This window comes from Phyllobates terribilis, unplaced genomic scaffold (genome assembly GCF_046119375.1).
Source record: "Phyllobates terribilis strain yellow unplaced genomic scaffold, ASM4611937v1 Scaffold_186__1_contigs__length_3700242, whole genome shotgun sequence".
Lineage (NCBI taxonomy): Eukaryota > Metazoa > Chordata > Amphibia > Anura > Dendrobatidae > Phyllobates > Phyllobates terribilis.
The window spans coordinates 3,402,612-3,430,425 of record NW_027362946.1 but is presented as its reverse complement, the minus strand read 5'-3'; the positions used below and the strand labels follow the sequence as shown (position 1 = coordinate 3,430,425).

At 43.7% G+C, this 27,814-nt stretch overlaps 1 protein-coding gene across 1 annotated transcript in view; it reads left to right on the top strand.

Annotated features, from left to right (window-relative positions):
- The window catches only part of LOC141212792 (uncharacterized), a 235,594-nt gene extending 209,826 nt beyond the window's left edge, over positions 1-25,768 (top strand). The window contains exon 7 of the mRNA XM_073665096.1: positions 20,819-25,768. Within this exon, the coding sequence (XP_073521197.1) occupies positions 20,819-22,179 (1,361 nt within the window). The 3' untranslated portion in view covers positions 22,180-25,768. The remainder of the gene's footprint in view (positions 1-20,818) is intronic.
- The last annotated feature ends 2,046 nt before the right edge of the window (positions 25,769-27,814 follow it).

The window sequence follows — 27,814 nt, the reverse complement described above, 5'->3', positions numbered from 1 at the left end:
CTTTATCTACCTTGGAACTTTAGTCCTGAAAGGCACTATCCACAAAACCAATGAAGGTCTCGAGCGCGTATAAGCCATGTGGAGGACTGTATGAACTTTTGGGGCGTAGGCAGAGACTGGCAGCCGTGATGAAGGTATTAATATCAGAGAGGGTAGAGGGAATAGAAAAGGTATTGCCTAGTGTGTCCTAAGGCGTAGTGAGAGATAAAAACATTGTAACTCCATATCAAGATTTAATATGTTGTACTTGTTAGTGACAAAAAATAACCCCATTTGTAGTACAGGAAGTTGTGCAATACTCAAAGTCCTAGAGGAGATATTTACCACCAACTGTGCTGTGCCTGGGAGCAGATAACTCGGATGAAGTCCATGTTTCCGCTTGTGTTGGCCACCTCTTCTGGTCTTCTGCATCGGTAGTATCTTTTTCGTTGACCTAAATAATGAGCAGAAGTGATAAAAAGGTCCCTCCTGTCCGTGTCCGAACTGGAGGTAGAAGAATCTGTAGTGGATTTGGCAAATCTGGGAGCATAATTTCTTGAGGTGTATCTGTTTTGCCATCTATAGACCCATTCTTGCTCATAATCTTCGGTATCTCTCGCAAACTTATTCCTTTTCTTGCTCTCCTTATCTCTTTGACGCTGGTCGATGCTCGTCTTGATTTTGTTTTGTAGAGTGCTGAGTTTTGTTGTAGAGATAGTAGCAGCAAGTTGAGTCTCAATATTTTTTACCTGTTCCTTGATAGATAGAATAGCCTTCTGTAAGTAGTCAACTGTTAGGGTCATAAGATTGAAAGAGCATTTATTAAGTATATGTTCAAATTTCAAACAGTACTCAGACTAATCGCTATACAGGGTTGGACGAATCAATCCCATTGGGATCCTTTATACTCTCAAGTATTCCGTCAATGTGGCACAATGCAACTCGATGCTGGGGAGGTGGCTAAATTCTCGCTTCAAGTTCCATCCTCGCATCTCCAACGGGGGGACTTTTAAGAAATCACATGATAGGTTAGATTGTGCAATGATATTGGAGAACGTAGAAGAGGACATGACACTTCAGCATGCTTACGTACTGGAGTAGATAATAGTGTAGAAAACCGCAGCACTGGTGGAATAGGGTCCAAAACCTTTGAAAAGGCAAATGAAACTTGGCACTCAAACAGGCATAATTTTAAAGTAGTTAACTAGTCCAACACAGGTACAAACGTTTTGGTCCTTAAGACCTTCATCAGTGTGTACTGCAGCTTAAACACATAAAAATAAAAACTACATATATCAGACAAAAGCATAAAAAGTACTAGAAACAAACTGTCATAAGGTATTTCTGAAATTCATAATCATCTGAAAATCCAAAACATTACAATAGAGTGCACATAATAGCTGTTGTGAGGCAGTGACTGGGATCGTATACGAGGGACGGTTTATATCCCCCAGAATATGTGCAGAGACGTATTAAACCCATTGGAGTGCATTGCAGTCACAGACACAGCTGCGGCTGCAATGCAGGAATGAAGGTGAGCATGGACCTGGTCAGGCTATCTGGCTAAGGCAGATTAAGTAAAACCCGGCAGGGCCTTCATTTCTTAGAGGAGGCTACAGGAAGGCAGTGGGGCGGCCTCCTCACTCCAACCCGGGTTTTCCAGTGGCTCTTGCCACAGGTCCTTTAAAAACCCTACATTAAGGATTAGTGTTGTTCAGTGTTGGAACCTGCTAGGGGCATAGCAGGAAAGCTTGGTGGACCTGTGAGTAGCTGAACCCATGCCTGGGAAGGCTCTGCACCCGTCAGGCTCTGAGCCCGTTGTTATGGACTTGTGTTAACCCGGCTGCGAACCGGAGGACTTTTCTGTTTACCCGTGAGTCTGCTGAATAAAAGCTGCTTATGTTGGACTTTCTTGGGTCACTGCCTCAGTTACTGCACTGTGTGAACACCGCCGCCTTACACTGTATAATAAGTATCTCAACTCAAGTTCCAGGTCATTGAACTGGTGCTTCCCCCTACACGCGGAGGTGACCTTGTACGCCTACTGAAGATAAGGGAGGCCTTTTGGATCCATGAACTTCAAACTCTTACCCCCAGTGGGCTCAATATGGATTATAATTTATTGTCATTCCTGTGATGGGAGAACTGCATAAGTTGTACCACATTGTTCTTGTTAACCATGAGTTTTTCACTGTTGGAGCGTACATATATGTGTTTTGAGATACAGTATTTGCATGTCATTTAAGGGAGATTAATTTTCTTTCATTATCCTGGTATTTATTTTGTATTCTTTATGTTGCAGAACGGCTTCTCCTTATTTTAATCACTGATCATCATCCTCCACGGCTCACAGGCTGATCCACTTACACCTGTTCGCCTCCTGTGATATTTCCAGGCTTATTATTCCTTTGCCCTACAGTTCTGCACGGCCTCCATCCCTCATCCCACAGTGGAACGCAAACTCCCCTGTTCTGGAACGCACTCCACCCACTCAGAACACAGTCTTCCTACTGTTGGAACGCATTACACAGCCAAATCCGACAATACACTATATACGGTTGTACACTACTGTCTGGGCACATGGCAGGTTAAGAAAGGAAGATGCGCCATTTAGTTATTAGGAATGCAGATTTTGTTGGAGTAGTTTGCAGACACTATGTATTGGGGCACGGTTCATGGTCACCTGGCAGCTCAAAAGATGGCCACCACAAACAAACTTGGTGCTATATACCCCATTTTCCAGATCCCAGGGATTGCCTTGCTCATCACCCTTTAACTTCTTCACGACATTGGACTTATCCATACATCCAGGTCGGTAAGATCTTACCGACCTTGGATGTATAGATATGCCCATGCGATTTTGCGTGCACAGGAGCTGTGCCGCACTATTGCCGCCGGGTGTCATAGTAACATAGTTTTTAAGGTTGAAGGAAGACTAAGTCCATCTAGTTCAACCCATAGCCTAACATGTTGATCCAGAGGAAGGCAAAAAAAAACATGTGGCAAACACTAAGCTCCACATTGGGGAAAAAATTCCTTCCTGACTCCATACGACAATCAGACTAGTTCCCTGGATCAACGCCCTATCAAGGAATCTAGTATATATAACCTGTAATATTATACTTTTCAAGAAAGGCATCCATGCCCTTCTTAAATTTTAGTAGTGAATCACTCAGTACAACATCATGTGGCAGAGAGCTCCATAGTCTCACTGCTCTTACAGTAAAGAATCCGCGTCTGTGATTATGATTAAACCTTCTTTCCTCCAGACGTAGAAGATGCCCCGTTGTCCCCGTCTCAGTACTTTGCAGCAGCTGCCTGACACTGGCCACCAAACGTGAGCTTGTCGTCCACCAATACACCCAGGTCTTTTTCAGTGACCGTTTTGCTCAGTGTTTTACAATTAAGCATATAATTATACATTTTATTTCCTCTGCCCAAGTGTATTACCTTACATTTATCCCCATTAAAGCTCATTTGCCATTTATCAGCCCAAGCTTCTAGTTTACATAGATCCTCCTGTAATATAAAATTGTCCTCCTCTGTATTGATTACCCTGCAGAGTTTAGTGTCATCTGCAAATATTGAAATACTACTCTGTATGCCCCCTACAAGGTCATTAATAAATATGTTAAAAAGAAGCGGGCCCAATACTGACCCCTGTGGTACCCCACTGTTAACTGAGACCCAGTCTGAGTGTTTTCCATTAATAACCATCCTTTGTTTCCTATCACTGAGCCAATTCTTAACCCACATACATATATTTTCCCCTATCCCCATTGTTCTCATTTTATGTATCAACCTTTTGTGTGGAACCGTATCAAAAGCTTTTGAAAAGTCCATATACACAACATCCACTATATTTCCTCGGTCCAGTCCAGAACTTGCCTCCTCATAAAAGCTGATCAGATTAGTCTGACAGGAACGGTCCCTCGTAAACCCATGTTGATATTGGGTCATGAGGTTATTCTTCTTCAGATACTCTAGTATAGCATCTCTTAGGAAACCCTCCAGGATTTTACCCACAGTAGAGGTTAAGCTTACTGGCCTATAATTTCCAAGTTTGGTTTTTGACCCCTTTTTGAATATTGGCATCACATTTGCTATACGACAGTCCTATGGTACAGACCCTGTTATTATGGAATCTTTAAAGATTAAAAATAATGGTCTATCTATGACGTTACTTAATTCCTGCCGTACTCGCGGGTGTATCCCATCCGGGCCCGGGGATTTGTCAACTTTAGTGATTTTTAGACACCGCCATCAGGGGCGTACATAGGAATCATGGGGCCCCATAGCAGAAGTTCTAATTGGGCCCCCCCCCCCAAAAAAAGTAAATAATTGTCGGGGTCACAGAAGAGCAGATCTCACAACTTTGCAGCCTTTACATAGTAATTTTCCTCCTGCTGAAGTCCTAGATTCCTTTTTCATTGCCCCATAAAGTGTGACGCCAACAATGCCAACAAAAGTGTCCCCAAACACAGTATGATACCCCCATGGTGAATTCCTCCACATTCACAGTATAATGACCCTATTGTACCCTACCTCAACTCCCAAGGCAAAGTATGGTGACCCCAACACAGTATGATCGCCCAACTGTGACCCCCTCACAGCCCTCCATGCAGTATAATGGGCCTACATACAATATAATGGCCCCACACCTCTCCACACTCCAGAGAGTATAATGCACTCGCCATGGTCCTCCATACATTATAAGGCACTCGCCATGGTCCTTCACACAGTATAATGCACTCGCCATGATCCTCTATACAGTATAATGCACTCACCATGGTCCTCCATTCAGTATAATGCACTCACCATGGTCCTCCACATAGTATAAGACACTCACCATGGTCCTCCACACAGTATAAGACACTCACCATGGTCCTCCACACAGTATAATGCACTCGCCATGGTCCTCCACACAGTATAATACACTCGCCATGGTCCTCCACACAGTATAAGACACTCGCCATGGTCCTCCACACAGTATAAGACACTCGCCATGGTCCTCCACACAGTATAAGACACTCGCCATGGTCCTACACGCAGTATAATGCACTCGCCATGGTCCTCCACGCAGTATAATGCACTCGCCATGGTCCTCCACGCAGTATAATGAACTCCCCATGGTCTTCCACGCAGTATAATGCTCTCCCCATGGTCCTCCACACTGTATAATGCACTCGCTATGGTCCTCCACACGGTATAAGACACTCGTCATGGTCCTCCACACGGTATAAGACACTCGTCATGGTCCTCCACGTGGTATAAGACACTCGTCATGGTCCTCCACGTGGTATAATGCACTCGCCATGGTCCTCCACGCGGTATAATGCACTCGCCATGGTCCTCCACGCTTTATAATGCACTCGCCATGGTCCTCCACGCGGTATAATGCACTCGCCATGGTCCTCCACGCGGTATAATGCACTTTCCATGGTCCTCCACGCGGTATAATGCACTCGCCATGGTCCTCCACGCGGTATAATGCACTCGCCCTGGTCCTCCATGCGGTATAATGCACTCGCCCTGGTCCTCCACGCGGTATAATGCACTCGCCATGGTCCTCCACGCGGTATAATGCACTCGCCATGGTCATCAACGCGGAGGAGGCCGACTCCAGATTTTCGTGGGCCCCGGGCGAAAGAGTCTCAGTGGGCCTTTTAATACATACATCATTCATGATGCACAGATACGGCGGAGAAATATAGGTATAGTACACAGGGCCCCCCTCATCCTTCATATATGCAGACATGCACATGCATACATTACGCAGACACGCACGCACACAGTACGCAGACACGCACACAGTACGCAGACACGCACGCACACACATTACGCAGACATGCGCACACACACAGTACGCAGACATGCACACACACACAGTACGCAGACACGCACACACACACAGTACGCAGACATGCACACACACAGTACGCAGACATGCACGCACACACAGTACGCATACATGCACACACACACGGTACGCAGACATGCACACACACACGGTACGCTGACATGCGCGCGCGCACACAGTACGCAGACATGCGTGCGCGCATACAGTACGCAGACATACGTGCGCACACAGTACGCAGACATGCGCGCGCACACAGTACGCAGACATGCGCGCACACACAGTACGCTGACATGCGCGCTCACGGTACGCTGACATGCGCGCTCACTGTATGCTGACTTGCGCGCACACGGTACGCAGACATGCGCGTGCACACGGTACGCAGACATGCGCGCGCGCACATGGTACGCAGACATGCGCACACGGTACGCAGACATGCGCACTTGCACACGGTAAGCAGACAAGCACATACACAAACAGATACACAGATAACTACACATACAGACATACGTACATATTTGAACACATTCTTAAAAACACATAAAACAGACATAAATATATATATATATATATATATATATATATATATATATATATATATATATATATATATATATACACAGTCATACACACGGACATACACACAAGACACATTAGAAATATACTTAATATGGGGATTGGTGAATCTGGCGACAAGCCTGTGTCCAGTCCAGCTGTGCAGGGCCGCCGGCTTGTCTGATGGCCATCACAGGCCCTGGACCATCAGAGGGGTCCACTCGCCGTTGGGGCCCACACCGTTTCCCCAACATCTCCGCAGGGAGGACCTCCGGCGGTGTTTGATTGCCGGCACTTCATCAGGGCCCCCCTCCTGCTCCACCGGCGCTGCTTAATTGATGGCACCTCATCAGGGCCCCCCTTGGGGCCTTCCTTCATCAGGGCCTCCCTTCATCAGGACCCCTTCTTCATCGGGGCCCCCCTCCTACACCCCCCTCAACTCAAGATTCTCTATTAATATATATATATTTACCAATAACAATAAAAGAAAATTTGTGCAATTTTAAAATTCCAATGAATGTGTGGTCTTTATATGGTCTTGATGTAAAGCGTTCTCATTTATTATCGGAGATAAAGACAAAAAGCCGGCACCTGTGTATTTCAATTACCTTGCGCTGCTGATACTGCCTGTGAGCGGCAGCACGTGACCCCCGGCTGCAGCCGGCGCTGACATCCGCTGATGTCACGACAAGTTGCGGCTGCAGCCAGGGGTCCCTCTTCCGCGTTCCTCCGGTGGCTGCTGGGTTGTGGGCGGGGTTATTCCCCTGCGTCACACCCGGCTTCCACCACGCGCTCTCCCTGTCCTCATTCACTGGGAAAGCGTGCGGTGGATGCTGGGTGTGACGCAGGGGAATAACTTCGCCCACAACCCAGCAGCCACCGCGGGGACCCCAGCGCTGAGTCACGCCTCTCTTGTCGTGACATCAGCGTGGGGTCATGTGCTGACTTTGAGCGGCCACCTGCTCACAGGCAGTATCAGCAGCGCGAGGTAATTAAAAGGAAGGTTGTATTTATCATTAAAACACACTGGCATTTTTTTAAAAGTACCGAGCAACCCCTTTAAGCAGCAATGTTACAAAAGCAGCCAGGACACCTCATCCCACACAAGTCGGGTGCATATCTCAATGGAAACAGTGAGCAATCGTCTGTGTCAGTAAGAGGATAGATAGCACTCACTGACTGTAAAAATACCAGTCTTTATTTCATCACTTTAAAACCTAAGAGCGGGGGAGTATGTGGAACATATCGTGGATGACGGCCGTTTCGCGCTTCCTTGCGCTTCTACTTGTCTCAAGATGAATGCTATCTATCTTCTTACTGACACGTTCTAATTAGTGATGAGCGAGCATGCTCATTACTCGAGATGAGCGAGCATGCTCATTACTCGAGATGAGCGAGCATGCTCGTTACTCGAGATGAGCGAGCATGGTCGTTACTCGAGATTTACGAGCATGCTCGAGCGAGCACCTAGTATCTTCAGCATTCTCAGAGTAATGTTAAAATCACTCCCGTGTGCATGATTTGCCACTGTTTGACAGCTTTAATACATGTGAAGAATGCTTAAGAAGCAGCCATTTCTCACATGTATTAAAGCTGTCAAACAGTTGCAAATCATGCACACAGGAGTGATTTTAACATAACACCGAGCACGCTGAAGATACTCGGTGCTAGCTGAAAGGGTTAACAGAACATACTCGATCATCACTAGTTCTAATTTATTAATTTGTCACCAGTGAGAGAAACTATATTATCTTTTCCGTGGTATCACCTATATTCATTGATAATGAACACGTCCACTAGAGGGCGTCTCCTACTAGTTTGACGTCTCACTGCCAATAGTTCCCATATAATGAGGGACTAACCACATTACTGGTAGCAGAGAGGTTCTGGAAAAGTGAAAATGGCTCCTCGTCCCCCAAAAGAAATTCAGCAAATTCTACTCTCCCTAATGCAAATGCTCCCCTCCCTTCTGAGCACCACAGTGTGCCCAAACCGCAGTTAGCGTCCATATGTTTGGCATTTCTGTAGCGATGAGAGTCGGCCTAATTAACTGGTGCATGTCTCCAGAAGCATGAGCTGGGCACTATGTACAGGCACTACTATGTACTGGGTACTACAACGGCAGTTTGCAATTTTCACTCAGCAACATCCACTGCTGCTTGTTTCTGGAAAACACCCATGGAGTCAAAGTCTTCACTACACCTGTAGATAAATTCCCAAAGGGATATATTTTCCAAAATGGGATCACAATAGTGTTCCGTCCTTCCCGAGTCTCGCCGGGTGGCTAAGCAGTACTGTACAGCCACATATGGGGTATTTCTACATTGAGCAGAAATTGTGCGATTAATTTTGGTGCCATTTTTATCCATTTCCCAGTGTGAAAATGTAAAATCAAGGGCTAAAACAAAATTTTAGTGGGAAAAATATTATTTTTTCTTCACTGCCCAATAGTATAAAATTCTGTGACCCCCCCCCCGCCCCCGTGGTGTCAATATGATCACTGCACCCCTAGATTGATTCATTGAGAGGTTTAGTTTGTAAAATGGGGTCTCTTATGGGGGAGGTTCTATTGTTCTGGCACCTCAGGGGCTCTGCCAATGTGATATGGCACCCTCAAACTAGTCCAGCAAAATCTGAACTTCAATATGGCACTTTTTCCCTTCTGAGCTTTGCACTGTGCCTCAAAAGTAGTTTTCTTCCACATATGGGGTATCGGCGTACTCATGAGAAATTACACAACAAATTTTGGGGTCCATTTTCTCCTGCTATCCTTGTGAAAATGAAAAAAATTGGGGCTAGAACAACATTTTTGTGGGAAAAATATATTTTTTTCGTTTTCACAGATCAACGTTGTAAAATTTTGTGAAGCACCTGTGGTTTCAATGTGCTCACCACACATCTAGATAAGTTCCCTGAGGGGTCAGGTTTCTAAAAAGAGGTCACTTGTGGGAGTTTTTCACTGTTTAGGCAAATCAGGGGCTCTCCAAATGCAACATGACACTCGCAGACCTGAAAGATCTTGAAATTACTGTTGCAGAAGGTCCTTCAGCTGCTCAGCTCCTGCAGCCTCCGGTTTCTGTGATTGGGGAGGATGCGGTGTCAGCTTTCTCCTCCATCACAGGAAGCTGCCTCCGGACTATAAGACGCACACACTTTTTAACAAGTTTTTTTTGTTAAAAAATGCATTTTATAGTCCAAATAATAAGGCAGATAAATTTCTTAAGGGATCTAGTTTCCAAAATTGGTTCACTTGTGGAGGTTTTCCTCTGTTCAGGCACATCAGGAGTTCTATAAACATGACATGACACCTGCAGACCATTCCATCAAAGAAACGTCATTCCTTCCTTTCTGAGCCGTGTCGTACGCCCAAAGAGTAGTTGTCCCCCACATATGGGGTATCTGCATACTCAGGGGAAATTGCACAATAAATTGTGTGGTGCAATTTTTCTTGTTACCCTTTTGAAGAAGCAAAATGTGGGGCAAATAAACATTTTTGTGGGAAAAATTAGATTTTCTATATTTTCACTGCTCAACATTATAAACTTCTGTGAAGAACATGGGGTTCAAGGTGCTCACCATACTTCTAGATAAGTTTCTTGAGGGGTCTAGGTTCCAAAATGGTGTCACTTGTGGGGTGTTTCCACTGTTTAGGCACATCAGGGGCTCTCCAATCGCGACATGGCGTCCGCTAATTATTCCAGCAAATTTTACATTTAAAAAGTCAAATGGCGATCCTTTTCTTCTGAGCCCTGCCATGCTCCCAAAAAGTTGTTTTCCCCTACATGGGATATCAGCATGCTTAAGAGAAAATGCACATCAAATTTTGGGGTCCATTTTCTCCTGTTGTGAAACTAAAAATTTCCTTCCACATTCCATTAATTCCTGTGAAACACCTGGAGGGTTACTAAACTTCTTGAATGTCGTTTTGAGCACCTTGAGGGATGCAGTTTTTAGAATGGTGTCACTTTTGGGTATTTTCTGTCATATGCATATTGACAAATTACCGAGATGGTAAAAAAAAACCTGTTTGAGGGGTGTATAAAAAAAATGTCTTATTACTGCTTTACTAAAATGTGGTAAAGAAGTAAATTAAAACTACACTAGTTTGTCTGTGCCCTTACTGTGATATTAAGTCTCTAGAAACTGTATAGTATTACGATACATCTGATATCATGAGCTCATTATATTCATTATAGTTTTCCTCTGTCTGCAGTTTATAGATTAATTGATCAGATTATTTACTAGGACATACACAGGTTCCCTAGTGCTACCAAAAATATATACATAGCCACCCCAACAAGTTTCGCCATGTCTCGCTTCCTCAGGGGGCTGGGGCTATTAGTGGCTGGACAGAGCCAGCGCCACCCAGAGCTTCTTCCGACGTCTCTTCCATCACCAGCGTTGCCTGTTGAATGAATAAACGGTAATTACTTACCGGTAATTTGATTTTCCTGAAACCCATGACAGCACCATACGAGAGTGTAGGATCCGCCCCTATTACCGGACAGGAAGCCATGAGCACAAAATAAAAAGGCAACTCCCACTTCCTCCTTCAATGTGTTTTCCAGGAGTCAAGTAAGAGTCACCCAATTCATCATCATTTTTATTTATACATTCACTCAAGCACATTCTTCATTGTGAGAAGAGAAGACTAAGAACCATCAACCAAAAGCCAGAGGGAGGGAAAATTAGGGTGCTGTCATGGGTTTCAGGAAAATCAAATTACCGGTAAGTGATTATCGTTTTTCCCTTCCCCCATAACAGCACCATACGAGAGACGAAAGCAACGGAGCCCTTCAATAGGGAGGGAGCACCCATGTAGGATCTTACACCTGAAGAAAGATCCCCGAAATATCCTAGTTCAACAGATTGTGATTTTTTTAGATATTATTCAATCTTCCTTCTTGAAGCACTATCCACATAATCTCTATCGATTTGGAGCTTAAACCAAAAGCACCAACAAGAGTAAAAAGGATTTTTACAACACTCTTTCCTCTTTATCTCCCAGAGAAAGGTCTATATTTAGAGACCTCACTTATATACATGGTTGAATATCTTTCACAGATTTGATTAGATATTCTGTTTTCATTAAATCAACTAACCAACAACTGAAATATATAAGAACTGGTACTAAGACTCAGCGTGTAATAGAAGCAGAAGTTAATCGATTCAGGGAACCTGGCAACCTTAACCAGGCTTTGACTAGGGTTTCTACTTTAATTTTGTTGGCATTTTCAATTGAAGGTCCCACTTAAGGCCAAGATCTGGGCCCTAAACCTTTTCTAGGGTCAATGATCTCATAATTATTCAAAACTACCCAACTCTATGCTACCAAGAGTAGATAGAGCATGCCAGATTGCCAAAATGGGGATCTCAAAACCAGCAGAAATATTTAGTACTTTATATCCCTTAAGGTGTAACGTTAAGTCCCCCCAGGAAATGTATTTAAGCCGAACGGACACTTTTATAGTTTGAGATTTCCATCCTGGGGAGTTTCTGGCTACCACAATCTAGCCAAGTACCAAGAGCTAATACAACGAGAAAGGGTAAGATACAGATCTGAGCTATTCCAAAAGAAAAGTCACAATCCACCGTTCATTCAGGAATAGTGTTGAGCTATACCTTCCGATATCGGGAAATATCGGATCGGATTGGATCGGACCGATACCCAAAAAATATCGGATATCGCCGATTCCGATACCGGAAACCAATGCAAGTCAATGGGACACAAATATCGGAATGCCATCCCAGCGTGAGAGAATTCTCCTGATTGTTTAAAAGCCGGCGGGCGGTGAAAAGCCGCCGGCTTTTAAACAATCACACAGCCCCATACTGCTTCCCCGCAGCCTCCCATCCCGATCCTCCGCTCCCCCCGCCGCTTCCCATCCCGATCCTAAGTTAGGACCGGGTGGGGAGCGCAGCACCAAGGAGCGGGGAGCGAAGGACCCGGGCGGGGAAGCCAGCAGTGAAAAGACTATACCGCCGGCTTTCCCGTTCTGTGCTGCGCTCCCCGCTCCCTGATGTATGTGGTATAATGTATGATTGGTGTGTGCGCGGTGTCTGCGGGTGTCTGCGTGCAGGCAGACATAGGCCGATGTGACACTACTACTCCCATCGGCCTATGTCTGTCCCCCGTCCACTCGTGCCAGCAGGATCAGCTTGATGGGAGCAGTAGTTCCCATCAGCCTGATCCTGCTATTTAAATTGCCCTACTGTGTCCTTTAAACTGCCCCATATGTTATTTTGGCCCCCATAGGTTTATATTTTTGGCCCTATACATGTTTTATTTTTTTAGGCCCCCATATTTTTTTGTTTTTGATCCCCAATAAATTTTAAATACATTTCATTGGTGGCCAGTGGTTACCTAAAATAAATTAGTTTATACATTACCTGTCCCCACCGATCGCCACATAAAATAAAGTAAAAAATAAAAAAATACACCTATACTCACCTAGACACCTAATTCCCCAAAGCCATCAATCTCCTGTAATAAAATAATAAACCACAATTTTATCCTTACCCCTCTGTAGTAGTCCAAATCGAGTGTCCCACGATGATCTCCAGTTTAGAGCAGCCACATAGAATGTGACCGCTCTAAACCGCTGCCGCCGCTACAGTGACGGGGCCGTAAAGCAGCCCCATCATTGCATAAGCGGGTTCGCCGGAGTTCAGGCAGCGCTGCTCCAGTGAGCTCCTTTACGGCCACGCTGACCGTGAGAAATTCCCACGGTACAGCAGGGCCGTAAAGGAGGTCACCGGAGCTGCACTGACTGAATGCACTCCGGTGACCTCAGTCAGGGGCTCACGCTGCCGGGAGCAGACGTGTTCCCGGCAGTGTGAGCATACAGCAGCAATGACAGCTGTCACATCTCCAGATGTGACAGCTGTGCATGGGAGATCAGCGCAGGAACGTGGACAGGTAACTATTTTTTTTTTCTAGTAAACTAAGAATTAAATAAAATTGTGTGTTTTATTTCAAATAAATTATTTTTTTTCTGGGTGTAGTGTGTGTTTTTTCTTTTTAACACTTTGTAGGTTAGTAATGATGGGTGTGTGTTATAGACTCCCATCATTACTATCCTGGGCTTCATGGCAGCTGGCGCTGACATGAACCCCACCACTATTACCCCCTGCCACCGCACCAGGGCAGCGTGGAAAAGCGAGGCTAAGCGCCAGATTTGGCGCACAAATAGGATGTGCCAAATCTGGGACGGCTGAGGGCTGATATTATAGCCTGGGAGGGGGCCTATAACCATGGCCCCTTTCTAGGCTATTAATATCAGGTCGCAGCTGTCCGCCTAGCCTTTGCTGGCTCCAATTTATATGGGGACCCTATTTTTTTTTGGGGGGGTGGGGTCCCACCTGTAGAATGGGCTGTAAAGGCTAAGCTAACTGCTGCGGACTGATATTAATAGCAAGGGAAGGGGCCATGATCCTTGGCTACTTCCCAGACTATTAAATCAGCCCTCAGCTTTCCCTCTTTTCCTTAAAAATATGCGTGAGCCCACCCTTTTTTTTATTTTTTATACATTGAATAGGGGTTGGACTAGGAAATGACATCAAATTGGCCTTTTTTTTTCTTCACTAACTTTATTTGTATTCAAAAACGCGTCAAAAACGCACATAGAATCCGCATGCCTTTTTCTGGCAAGGAGATGCGGAAATGGTCAGGAAAATTTCTGCTTCATTTCTGCATCGTGGGCACATAGCCTAATATTGGCGTGACCCTATGAATTTCGGGCTTAGGGCCAGCGGATAATACAAAGCTGGCCCTAACCCCTTTATTACCCAGTGAGCCACCGCACCAGGGCCCTGGATGAGCTTGATACAGCGCCAGAAGATGGCACTTCTATGAACGCGACATTTTCTGGGGTGGCTGCGGACTGCAGTTCGCAGCAGGCGGGTCCCACAAAGCTTGGGCCACCCTGCGCTGTGGATTCCAGCCCCCAGCTGCTTAGTTGTACCTGGCTGGACACAAAAATAGGGCGAAGCCCCACTTATTTTTTTTTTAATTATTTCATGAAATTCATGAAATAATAATAAAAAAAGAGGGCTTCCCTATATTGTTGTGTCCGGCCAGGTACCAATAGGCATCTGGGGGTTGGGGGCAGCCCGTTCCTGGATGCTGTACCTGGCTGGTATACAAAAATATGGCGAAGCCCATGTCAAAATTTTTGGGATAAATTAATTAAAAAATAAATAATAATTTAGGGACTGCATCTTTATTAACCCCTCAAGTGTCATTTAGCCTGGGAAGGGGGTAATACCCACGGAGCTTCCCAGGCTACTAATATCAGCCCCCAGCTGAATACCTAGCCTTTACTAGCTATTAAAATGGGGGACCCAAAAAATAATGACGTGGGGTCCCCTTATTTTAATAGCTAGCAAAGGCTAGGCAGACAGCTGGGGGCTGATATTAATAGCCCAGGAAGGGTGCTATGAATATTGGCCCCCTCCCAAGCTAGAAACAGCAGCCCTCAGCCGCCCCAGATTTGGCACATCCTATTTGTGCGACAAATCTGCCGCTTAGCCTCGCTCTTCCACGCTGCCCTGGTGCGGTGGCAGGGGGTAATAGTGGTGGGGTTCATGTCTGCGCCAGCTGCCATGAAGCCCAGGTTAGTAATGATGGGCGTCTATAAAACACCCCCATTACTAACCTACAAAGTGTTAAAAAGAAAAAACACACACTACACCCAGAAAAAAATAATTTATTTGAAATAAAACACACAATTTTATTTAATTCTTAGTTTACTAAAAAAAAAAAAATAGTTACCTGTCCACCTTCCTGCGCTGATCTCCCATGCATAGCTGTCACATCTGGAGATGTGACAGCCGTCATTGCTGCTGTAAGCTCACACTGCCGGGAACACGTCCGCTCCCGGCAGCGTGAGCCCCTGACTGAGGTCACCAGAGTGCATTCAGTCAGTGCTGCTCCGGTGACCTCCTTTACGGCCCTGCTGTACCGTGGGAATTTCTCACGGTCAGCGGGGACGTAAAGGAGCTCACCAAAGCAGTGCTGCCTGAACTCCGGCGAACCAGCTTATACAATGACGGGGCTGCTTTATGGCCCCATCATTGTAGCGGAGGCTGCGGTTTAGAGCGGTCACATTTTATGTGGCTGCTCTAAACTGGAGATCATCGTGGGACACTCGATTTGGACTACTACGGAGGGGTAAGGATAAAATTGTGGTTTATTCTTTTATATTTTATTACAGGTGATCGATGGCTTCGGGGAATTAGGTGTCTAGGTGAGTATAGGTGTATTTTTTTATTTTTTACTTTATTTTATGTGGCGATCGGCAGGGACAGGTAATGTATAAACTAATTTATTTTAGGTAACCACTGGCCACCAATGAAATGTATTTAAAATTTATTGGGGACCAAAAACAAGCAAAAAAATATGGGGGCCTAAAAAAATAAAACATGTATAGGGCCAAAAATATAAACCTATGGGGGCCAAAATAACATATGGGGCAGTTTAAAGGACACAGTAGGGCAATTTAAATAGCAGGATCAGGCTGATGGGAACTACTGCTCCCATCAAGCTGATCCTGCTGGCACGAGTGGACGGGAGACAGACATAGGCCGATGGGAGTAATAGTGTCACATCGACCTATGTCTGCCTGCACGCAGACATTGCGCAGACACCGCGCACACACCAATCATACATCATACCACATACATCAGGGAGCGAGGAACGCAGCACAGAACGGGAAAGCCGGCGGTATAGTCTTTTCACTGCCGGCTTCCCCGCCCGGGTCCTTCACTCCCCGCTCCTTGGTGCTGCGCTCCCCGCCCGGTCCTAACTTAGGATCGGGATGGGAGGCTGCGGGGAAGCAGTATGGGGCTGTGTGATTGTTTAAAAGCCGGCGGCTTTTTACCGCCCGCCGGCTTTTAAACAATCAGGAGAATTCTCCCACGCTGGGATGGCATTCTGATGACAGGCTGGATCGCAGCTGAGCGCTGCCATCCAGCTTGTCATCCTGCAGAGTGCAGGCATTATGGGAACTTCCGATTCCGGTATCCGATATTCTAAAAGTATCGGAACTCCGATACCGCGAATATCGGTCGATACCCGATATTTCAGTATCGGAATGCTCAACACTATTCAGGAATGATCGTATTTACACTATTCCCCTATAATAGCATTAATTCTGCAACTTTATAATCCAACCATGTAGATTGTTAGATGAAAATAGTTCAAATGAAAAATAGATTAGTTTTCAAGCAAAGAAACTACGTAAACTGAGTGATAACCATCACCTCTGATACACTTTTTTTTTTCCAAAGCAACTCATTCTGAAAGAGATCTAGATCTCTTATGGTATTGGTCAAATCTCAGATGGTCTTAAGCTAAGGTATTAGCATCCCGTCCCGTTAAACATGTACCTTAAGTACGTATCATCCTGTGCTTGAGTAATAATCAGAACAGCCTTACCTCAGTGTGAAGGCATTCGTCTTAACTAGCAAAGATGCTTCTCCTTCACCACAGGAGTCTCACCGATACAAGGACATTTTAACTCATCCACTAATTCCTCCTTTTATAGGTTTATTGCAGCGCTGCCGTCTTATCACTCCAAGAGCGCACTGACTGGATATTTAACCAACTCGCCACTTAGTTGAGTCTACCAGTTTATGACTTTAATCGCAAGAATACATAGTGTAATATGGTTCCATTGACTTAATTTCCAATTTGTCCATCTGCACTTCTAACTGGGAGGATACACTGGTCTTGAAATAATTTTACCAGATCCTGCATAATCATGTCTGTCGGGCAACTCCATTAGGAAGATGGACTGGGATATTTACTGGTTCATCAGTCCCATACCAGCGAGTCCAACTCATACCCCCCTTAGTAGGGCAGGCCGTTAATGCTGCCCGACTCAGTACAATCAAGTTTATCTTTCCATTCCGAATCAGGAGGGTAGATTGAGGCAATTTTTGGATTATCAACCATAGTTACCAGTGAGTCCAGCTCGCACTTCCCTTAGGAAGGCTGATCGGTATAGTGCTGCCTTACTTGGCACAATCAAGTTTATCTTACCATTCCATACCAGGAGGGTAGATTGGGGCAATTGGTAGTCTATCAACCAACTCATACCTCCCTTAGGAGGTCAGACCGGTATAGTGCTGCCCTCTTGGCACAATCAAGTTTCTTATCACTGTAAGCCAAAAGGGTAGATTGGGGCAAATGTTGGATTTTCAGCCCCCCACCGGTGACTACAACTCGCAGCTCCTCCTACCATTTCCTATCAGGGGGATATGGGGTATAGAGAGTTTAATCACTTGAGGTCCAAAAGGTCATTCGAAGTGGTTTCTTTTAAGCTTAGCGTAGCCATGTTCCTCTTGCACCTTCAACCAGGAGGGGATGGGGGGAACTGAGCTGCTGATGTTTATCAGCCAGTTCATCTAAAGAGATGGAGGCCTCTCATATGATGAGAGGTTGAAAAAGTTGAGCTTGTTTAGCTTAGAAAAATAACTCCTCAGAGGGGGATCTCATTTACATCTATAAATATATGTGTGGTCAGTACAAAGGACTAGCACATGACTTATTCCCTCCAAAGACCATACTAAGGACCAGGGGCACTCATTACGGGTGGAAGAAAGGCGATTCCAGCACCTAAAATATGAAAGGGTCCTTTACTGTCAGACTGTGGAATGCCAACCACAAGAGGTAGTAAGGGCAGACACTAACAGCTTTCAAAAAAGAAAAGGCTGGATGATTTCCTCGATACACATAACATTGTGGGTTACAGTTAAATTAGATAAAATATTACACCTATAGTAGTACATTTGATCCAGGGTTCTAGGACTGATCGCCTTTTCTTGGGGTCAAGAGGGAATTTTTTTTTTTTCCCCTTGATGCTAATTGCTGAATGTGTCCTGGGTTTTGCCTTCTTCTGGATCAACAGTTTTTAGGTATAGGGATTTTAGTAAAACCATTATTACAAATACAAAAAAATAAAACTAATTAAAAATTATAAACTGGTTCATTATAATTGTAATAGTGAAGTTATAATAAAAAAGGTAATAATACATTTGTGAGGCCTAGTTCCAGTAAGTTAGTGTCAGAGTACAATTGGGGGAGAAAGGTTGAACTTGATGGACCTAGGTCTTTATTCAATCTATGTTACGTTACTAATGATCCCAGATTGTGAAGATAAACTGAACTTAAATTGATATTATTCTTTTAGCGCCCCCATTCACACCTTTACCAAGAAGACCACTGGGACATAGATGTTAAATGCAGACTAGTTCAATATTCTATCCAAGTATGAGGGATTGACTGGACCTGTTACTCAGCAGCTATCCTTTGGACTGTATTTAATAGAATCAACCCAGACCGAGGGCATCGTCCAGAGACCTTCCTTACCAATATTAGTAATATTGCTAGTAAAGGATAGTGAAGTTTTGAGACTTTAGTGAAACAGATCTACAAGCCCCAAGTTGTCTGGCTAACCAGGCAACCCCCCGTGAGGCAGACATCTGAGGAAAATCCTAGACCTAACATGGCAGATTTTTCCGCAACTATGAAGCGGTCTGAAAAAACCTTCAGACAGGCCAACGTGAGTCATAAACCTACACCTGAATTGGCATGAGGCCTAGCCGAGAGGCTCAATACGCAAGCCATGAGGACTAGCCGTGAGGCTCATTACTCAAGCCATGAGGCCTAGCCGTGGGGTTCAATATGCAAGCCATGAGGCATAGCCGTGAGACTCAATACGCAAGCCATGAGGCTCAATACGCAAGCCATGAGGCCTAGCTGTGAGGCTCAATACGCAAGCCATGAGGCCCAATACGCAAGCCATGAGGCCTAGCTGTGATGCTCAATACGCAAGCCATGAGGCCTAACCATGAGGCTCAATGCGCAAGCCATGAGGCCTAGCCGTGAGGCTCAATACGCAAGCCATGAGACCTAGCCATGAGGCTCAATACGCAAGCCATGAGGCCTACCCGTGAGGCTCAATACGCAGGCCATGAGTCCTAGCCGTGAGGCTCAATGCACAAGCCATGAGGCCTAGCCGTGAGGCTCAATACACAAGCCATGAGGCCTAGCTGTGAGGCTTTATACACAAGCCATGAGGCCTAACCATGAGGCTCAATACACAAACCATGAGTCCTAGCCGTGAGGCTCAATGCACAAGCCATGAGGCCTAGCCATGAGGCCTAGCCATGAGGCTCAATACACAAGCCATGAGGCCTAGCTGTGAGACTTTATACACAAGCCATGAGGCCTAACCATGAGGCTCAATACACAAGCCATGAGGCCTAGGCCAAACAAACGTAGGTAGGTACGGAATCATTAAATTTAGATTCTTCCAGGCTGATGTTATCATTTCAGCGCCCAACTGGGCCCCTGCTCATTGCCACTCACATGAGGTAGCTATAGAACTTAGCATGGTGTTCCATGATTCACTGGTGTTCCATGATTTATGGCTGCTCCAGCCGTGAGCTCCAGGCTTCTACATCCTTGAGGACAGGAAACACATTGAAGGAGGAAGTGGGAGTTGCCTTTTTATTTTGTGCCCAGGGCTTCCTGTCCGGTAATAGGGGTGGATCCTACTCTCTCGTATGGTGCTCTCATGGGGGAAGGGAAAAAGGTGGCTCCTGGTGACAGAAGCAGATGTCACAGTAGGAGATCCCAGAGGAGATAGGACCCACCATTTGCAGAAGCCCTTATATGACACAATGGCAGAAAACCAGAGCAGGAGAAATCCCCATAAAGTGACTCCATTTTGGAAATTATAACTCTCAGTGAATTAATCTATAGGAGAAGTGACTATTTTGACTCCACAGGCACTTTCCTGAAATTAACACACAGTTGATGTTGTAGATTGAAAATTGCAAATATGCTATTTTATTACCCAACACATAGTGCCCAGATTTTGCTCCAGGAGACACACACCGTAAATTAAGTGGGTTCTTCTCACTATAGTAATGCCAAATACATGGATGCTAAATGTGGTTTGGGCACACTGCAAGGCTCAGAAGCGAGGGGGAGGTTTGACTTTGAGAGATAAGATATTGCTGGATTGGTTTATGGAAGCCATGTTGCTTTTCAAGAGCCTTTGAGCCACTAATAATATGGAAACCTCTGTTTTTCAGATGATGGGCCTGAGTGGGGACTTGTTTTTTTGTGAGATTAATAGAAGTTTTTCTTGGTATTATTTTTGCCTACATAACATTGTTTGGTGGCTTTTTATTCCCTATTTGGGAGGCATACTGAACAAACAATTGAACACCACGCTCCACTGGTTCATTCTATGAGGTTTTCTATTAGACTGTGAACTGTCATTGTCTTGGTGAATAATTCAATTTTTTTGCATAACTTGCCATTTTTACAGACAGTTTAAGTACAAATGTTCAAAAATATATAATTACAAGGATTTTTTATTAAAAAATAATAATTGGTTTTATTATTGGCAGATGTCTGTACCAGGAGATCAGAGGGACAGCTGACATCTTCAATTTTTAAATCAGTTGATCTTCAGATCCCACAGGATACAATTGAAGTGAATGCCCTTTCTCCAGATATACCATCATTCATTCACAGCAAAGATCTGTCATCTGATCATTTGAAACAGGTCCTGTCTTCTGATTTATTACCAACTACTAAGGAAAATCAAAGTCACAAAATAAGCATTAAAAAACAAATTGCTCCTAAAGCAAAGAAGCCATTTTCACGTTCAGAATATAGAAATAGTTTTCCCCTCAGAAAGTCTTTTCTTAAACATGAAAAAATTCACACAGCAGAGAATAGATTTTCTTGCTCCAAGTGTGGGAGATGTTTTAATCAGAAATCAGATTTTGTTAGGCACCAGAGAACTCACACAGGGGAGAAGCCATTTTCTTGTTCAGAATGTGGGAAATGTTTTACAAAGAAATCAAATCTTATCAAACATCAGAGAACTCACACAGGGGAGAAGCCATTTTCATGTTCAGAATGTGGAAACTGCTTTACAGTGAAATCAAGTCTTATTGCACATCAGAGAACCCACACAGGGGAGAAGCCATTTTCATGTTCAGAATGTGGAAACTGCTTTACAGTGAAATCAAGTCTTATTGCACATCAGAGAACTCACACAGGGGAGAAGCCGTTTTCATGTTCAGAATGTGGGAAATGTTTTATAAAGAAATCAAATCTTATTGCACATCAGAAAATTCACACAGGGGAGAAGCCATTTTCATGTTCAGAATGCGGGAAATGTTTTGCAAATCGATCAAATCTTATCAGCCATCAGAGAACTCACTTAGGGGAGAAGCCATTTTCATGTTCCGAATGTGGGAACTGCTTTAAAGAGAAATCAAAGCTTATTACACATCAGAGAATTCACACAGGGTTGAAGCCATTTTCATGTTCAGAATGTGGGAAATGTTTTATAAAGAAATCAAATCTTATTACACATCAGAGAATTCACACAGGAGAGAAGCCATTTTCGTGTTCAGAATGTGGGAAATGTTTTGTACAGGAATCAAATCTTATTAGACATCAGAGAATTCACACAGGGGAGAAGCCTTTTTCATGTTCAGAATGTGGGAACTTTTTTACATTGCAATCAACGCTTATCGAACATCAGAGAACTCACACAGGGGAGAAGCCATTTTCTTGTTCAAAATGTGGGAAATATTTTGCAAAGAAATCGAATCTTATCAAACATCAGAGAACTCACCCAGGAGAGAAGCATTTTTCATGTTCAAAATGTGGGAAATGTTTTAACCAGAAGGCGCATCTTGATAGCCGCCGGAGAACCCACACAGAGGAGAATGCCGCAGCTAAACCCAACTAGTCTCTGTACAGAAAGGCCCTAGTTGCACAACTAAAAACGCCACGGACCTAACTCTCTATTAGGCCATTGAGGAGTTTCTCGTACCTCCGGAGGAACCAGAGGGGAGGCCACAACACACTGTCAACCAGGGGAAAGGAAAGTATGAAATAAAATATGAAAACCCTGAGTGAGAAACTAAAATACATTCATATAGGGCAAAGTAGGCAAGCTAAGGAGAACCAAAAATAAAAGGAACAAGTATAATCTCCCAGAAGCCTAGCATTGTTAGAATTAAAAGGTACTGGGAGGTAAAGCAAACTGACCGGGAGGATAGTTTCACCTTTGTGGTGAAACTTACAAAAATCATCCTCACCAACTGTAAATGTAAACCTGTCCATTTATAATGACCACGGACAAGATAAAGATTCCCAACTCACATCAGGACCACAAGATCCCAGGTACTTTCAGCTGCATCACATCTAATGTAGTGTACTTAATTATATGTACCAAATGTCCAACTGGGGGTCTGTATGTAGGGGAGATGGGGCAAAAACTTAGAACAAGGATGAATTCTCATCGCCACACAATAAAAGAAAAAAAGAATAGATCTACCTGTGGCCAAACATTTTTTATCCCTGATCACAGCATCATGGACACGAAATTACTTGTATTAAAAGGTAACTTCAAATCTCAGAGAGACAAAGTTATGACAACCTTTTACATACTCGGAGCAGGAATGAATGTGTCACTTGGATTTATGTCTTTTTACTAGTGATGAGCGAATACTTTCGGCACTATTCATTACTCGCACGAATAGTACACAATTCAGGCTATTCGACGAGTAATTAGCTATTCACCTCGGTATATTTGAGTGACCCGCCCAGCATGGTTGGCGCTTTATTTGTAGCCAATGAACATGCTGGGCTTGCTTGCCAATCACAGTAATGTCGTTGCCATCTTTGTTGTGGCATTACTGTGATTGGCTGGCCTTACAGCATCGTAGGGGGATATTTAAGCCCTGCCGGCGCCATCTTGCGCATATTACATCAACGTAGTGTGAGCGTAGGGAGAGTGAAAGCAGTGTATAGGGAGAGTCTTTTAAGAGCTATTTAGAATGAAGATTAGTTCTCTGTTAGGTTGAGATAGCGCAGAGTGAGATTTAATACGAGGGAGAGGAAAAGGGCGGCAGGGTGTTAGCATTGCAAGTACATGCTGCAGATCTCTGCTAGGTTGCATTGTGTATAGTCAGAAGCATATAAACCGAAGAACATGGCGGTATAGATAAACCATAGTTCATATGTGGGCGCTCTCAATAAAGTACAACCTACAAAAAGAGTGGAGTGACTGAGCCCCAAAAAGAGTCAGGTCACCATCATAATGTTTTATTGTGTATCCAAAATCTAAAAAGAAGGTCCCACGGACACTCCCAACAACACAACCAATAAAATAGTATGTCATGGGTGAAAACTACAAAAAGGACAGAGACAACCATGTGACTCCACAAATATGGGTACATGAAAAGAAGTGACAATATTATCAATCCAAGTATCAATTATTCCAGTTACCAAGTAAATGGACAACGTAACTTACAATTAATTACGTTAAATGTCCTATGTTAATCCATTCCTGGACACTTCAACATGAATAAACAACCAAAATATCCAGATCAATATATACTAAACGTCTGGACAATGAAGAGATACCAGAAGCATATAAAAGGTATAGATTTTATTTCATCAAATTGATAAAACCAATTAACAAGACAGGGCAACAACCTCTATAAAGGAGTGACACATACATGAACTAGGATGGAAAATTAACCCCCCTAAAAAGGCCAAAAAATTGAACGTCACTAGTAAACAAGAAATTAATTAATATAATTCCATATACTTATACATACAATGCACTTGTTACTAAGTGACATGAATCATACACATGATGGTAACATAACTTAATTTAAATCAATACTGAAGAGACTATCCTAATGAAAAAATACAGCCTAAAATGCCAAAGTTTAAGGTGCCAGTGCTTCAGTGACTATGATGGTCATACAGATAATAGATAGGTATGCCATGATGTAAAACAGGCCTATGAATACAGGTAAACTGCAGACTGTGATATTTCAGTTTTTCTTTTTTAATAAATTTGCAAAAATTTCTACATTTCTGTTTTTTTTTCAGTCAAGATGGGGGGCAGAGTGTACTTTAATGAGAAAAAAATGAATTTTTTAGAATTTACCAAATGGCTGCAATGAAACAAAGAGTGAAAAATGTAAAGGGGTCTGAATACTTTCCGTACCCACTGTATATATTAGTATAAAATAACCCCTATACATTTAAGAACCACATCTAACATAGTGATACAATAATTCACATAGACGACTATATTGTCACTGTACTCTTCTATCCCACACGTATAGGGTCATCCGTGAGGATAGACATGCAACTGCCTTGCTCGTACAGTTGAGCTGGTCCCCCAGCCACTGGAAACGGACATCCCGCACGACCCATCAACCCTGGCAAAAGCTTTCCTAAGGATGATTAAAAACAAGCACCAATACATATACAATAAAACCATAAGATATTAAAAGAAACCCCCATCTACTCATTAGCCTCAATTATAGGAAGGAACTGAACCCAAAGCTTTCATTAAGTCCAGCCGGTGCTAGGGTACCCCGTCGATAGATCCACTTACTCTCCAATTGTGATAAAATCCTCCCCAGGTCCCCTCCTCTTGCTCCCATGGTGACTTGATCAATATCTATGATGTGGAATTCTCTTGGGCTGCATTGATGGTGATGGAAAAAATGGCGTGGTAAAGTTTTGAGTGCTAGGATCTTCCACCGTTTTGGCTTTGATAATGTCCCCAACATGCTCTCTTACTCAAATTTTTAATTCTTTAGTAGTAAGTCTGACATATATCTTTTTACAAGGACATTGGGCATAATAAATTACGCCCTTCGAGGTACAATTTAAATGTGCCCTTATTTCAAATGTTTTGGAGCCACCAAAATTATCAAACTTCTTTGCCTTCTTGAAATAACCACACGCCTTACAAAGTCCGCACGAGAAAAAAACATTAATCTCTTTCCTGTTATCCTGTTTATCTCTACATCTCTCCAGATCATAGTGACTGTGAACCAACAGATCTTTTAAGTTTGGACTTTGCTTCGCCACCATTGAGGGTGCTGGGGGGAGGATTTGACGGAGGATAGGATCTGTTAATAGAACTTGCCAGTGCTTCTGTAAAATTGATCTCACTTCAGGCCACTGATTGTTATATACCGAAATAAATCATACCTCCTCCGATTTGTTGTATTTTTTATTGCCATAAATTAATTGATCTCTTGGGGTTCGTGCTGCTATCCTGTAACCCCGTCTGATTAAGCTACGGCTATATCCCCTCTTCAAACCGATTAGCCAATTCTATCGCTTGTTCCTCAAATGTTTTCTCATTAGAGCATATCCTCTTGGCCCTAAGGAACTGACCTATTGGAATTCCTCTTATGGTGGAGGGTGGGTGTGCCAATTCTGCCTGTAACAACGAGTTTGTCACAGTTGGTTTCCTAAATATGTCAGTAGTAGTGTTGAGCGAACATGCTCGACACTGCTCGGTACTCGCCCGAGCATCACGCTACTCGGGATGTTCGGCGAGCACCGAGCATTTCCGGGTTACTCGGGCGGGAACTCGGGTCTCCGCCCTGCATGTTTGGCGCTCTTTACAGAGCCAATGAACATGCAGGGATTGCCAGCCAGTCACTGTAATGCCGCAGCCATGTTGTTTGTGGGCATTACAGTGATTGGCTGGCCGCACAGCGTCACCTCGAGTATTTAAAACCGGGCGCCGCCATCTTGGACACAGTCGCTCCGGATCAGACAGTGTAGGGACAGCGCTGTTGATTTAGGGAGAGATATATCCTGCAAAATAGTTAGTGTAGGGTCTGTAAAGGCTGCCAGATCAAACAAACAGTCCTTCTCAGGACTAATATCCATCCCAGGTATATCAGGCAGGCAGGCTGTATAGGAGACGCAGTGGTTATACCAGCAAACGCTGCATTACAGTCCTGTGTGCTGCTCCTGTTGCTGAAATTGCTGGACTTAGCTCCAGGTCCCGGGGGCCAGGAAAAATCCTTTTTTTTTATCTAAATCCTCTTTTTTTTTTTCCTCCTTCACAATGTACAAATACCCATCTTATTAACCTTTTGGTGTCCCGTCCCCCCCCCCACCCCCAAAAAAAAAAAAGTGTGCCTCTGATTTTTCAGACACAAATATATCTGTTGAAAATAGTCTGGTGTAGGCCAGAGAAATTGAAGTGTGGTTTTGCAGTTCTATGGGCCATTTGTATCTAAAAAAAACAGTTTGAGTGTGTCGCTCACTGTTCAGCCGCAAATATATATATATTTTAAAAAGCCTGGTATACACCAGTAAATTATTACTGTGGTTTTGATGTTCCACGGTAAAACATCTCTATTATCCTGCTTTTTGCATTTTTTGCTGTAAAAAAAAAAAAAAAAAAAAGTGTCTCCCTGATTTTTCAGACACAAATATATCTGTTGAAAATAGTCTGGTGTAGGCCCGAGAAATACAAGTGTGGTTTTGCAGTTCCACGGTACAAACCTCTGTATTATCCACTTTTGGGCCATTTGTATCTAAAAAAAACAGTTTGAGTGTGTCGCTCACTGTTCAGCCGCAAATATATATATATATTAAAAAGCCTGGTATACACCAGTAAATTATTACTGTGGTTTTGATGTTCCACGGTAAAACATCTCTATTATCCTGTTTTTGGCATTTTTTGCTGTATAAAAATAATAATAGTGTCTCCCTGATTTTTCAGACACAAATATATCTGTTGAAAATAGTCTGGTGTAGGCCAGAGAGACAGAAGTGTGCTTTTGCTGTTCCACGGTAAAAAATCTCTATTATCCTGCTTTTTGCATTTTTTGCTGTAAAAAAAAAAAAAAAAAAAAAAGTGTCTCCCTGATTTTTCAGACACAAATATATCTGTTGAAAATAGTCTGGTGTAGGCCCGAGAAATACAAGTGTGGTTTTGCAGTTCCACGGTACAAACCTCTGTATTATCCACTTTTGGGCCATTTGTATCTAAAAAAAACTGTTTGAATGTGTCGCTCACTGTTCAGCCGCAAATATATATTTATTTTAAAAAGCCTGGTATACACCAGTAAATTATAACTGTGGTTTTGCTGTTCCACGGTAAAGAATCTCTATTATTCAGGTTTTGGTAGTTTTTTCCGTAAAGAAAAACAGTAGTGTCTCCTGACTGTTGTGACACAAAAATATATCTGTTGAAAATAGTCTTGTGTAGGCCCGACATCCCAGTGTGGTTTCGCAGTTCCACGGGTCAAATCACTGTACTATCCAGTTTTGGGCCTTTGGTATCTAGAAAAAAAGCAGTTTGAGTGTGTCGCTCACTGTTCAGCCGCAAATATCTCTATTTAAAAAAGTGTGGTATACTCCAGTAAACAATAACTGTGGTTTTCCTCTTCCACGGTTCTAATCTACTCTTTATTACCCTTTTTACATTGATAGTGCAAGTGTAAGCTATTTTACTTCATTTACAATGGGCAAGGCGCGTGGCAAGGGACGTGGAAGTGGACGTTCTGGTGATGGTTCGTGCAGAGGACGGGGCCGTGGCC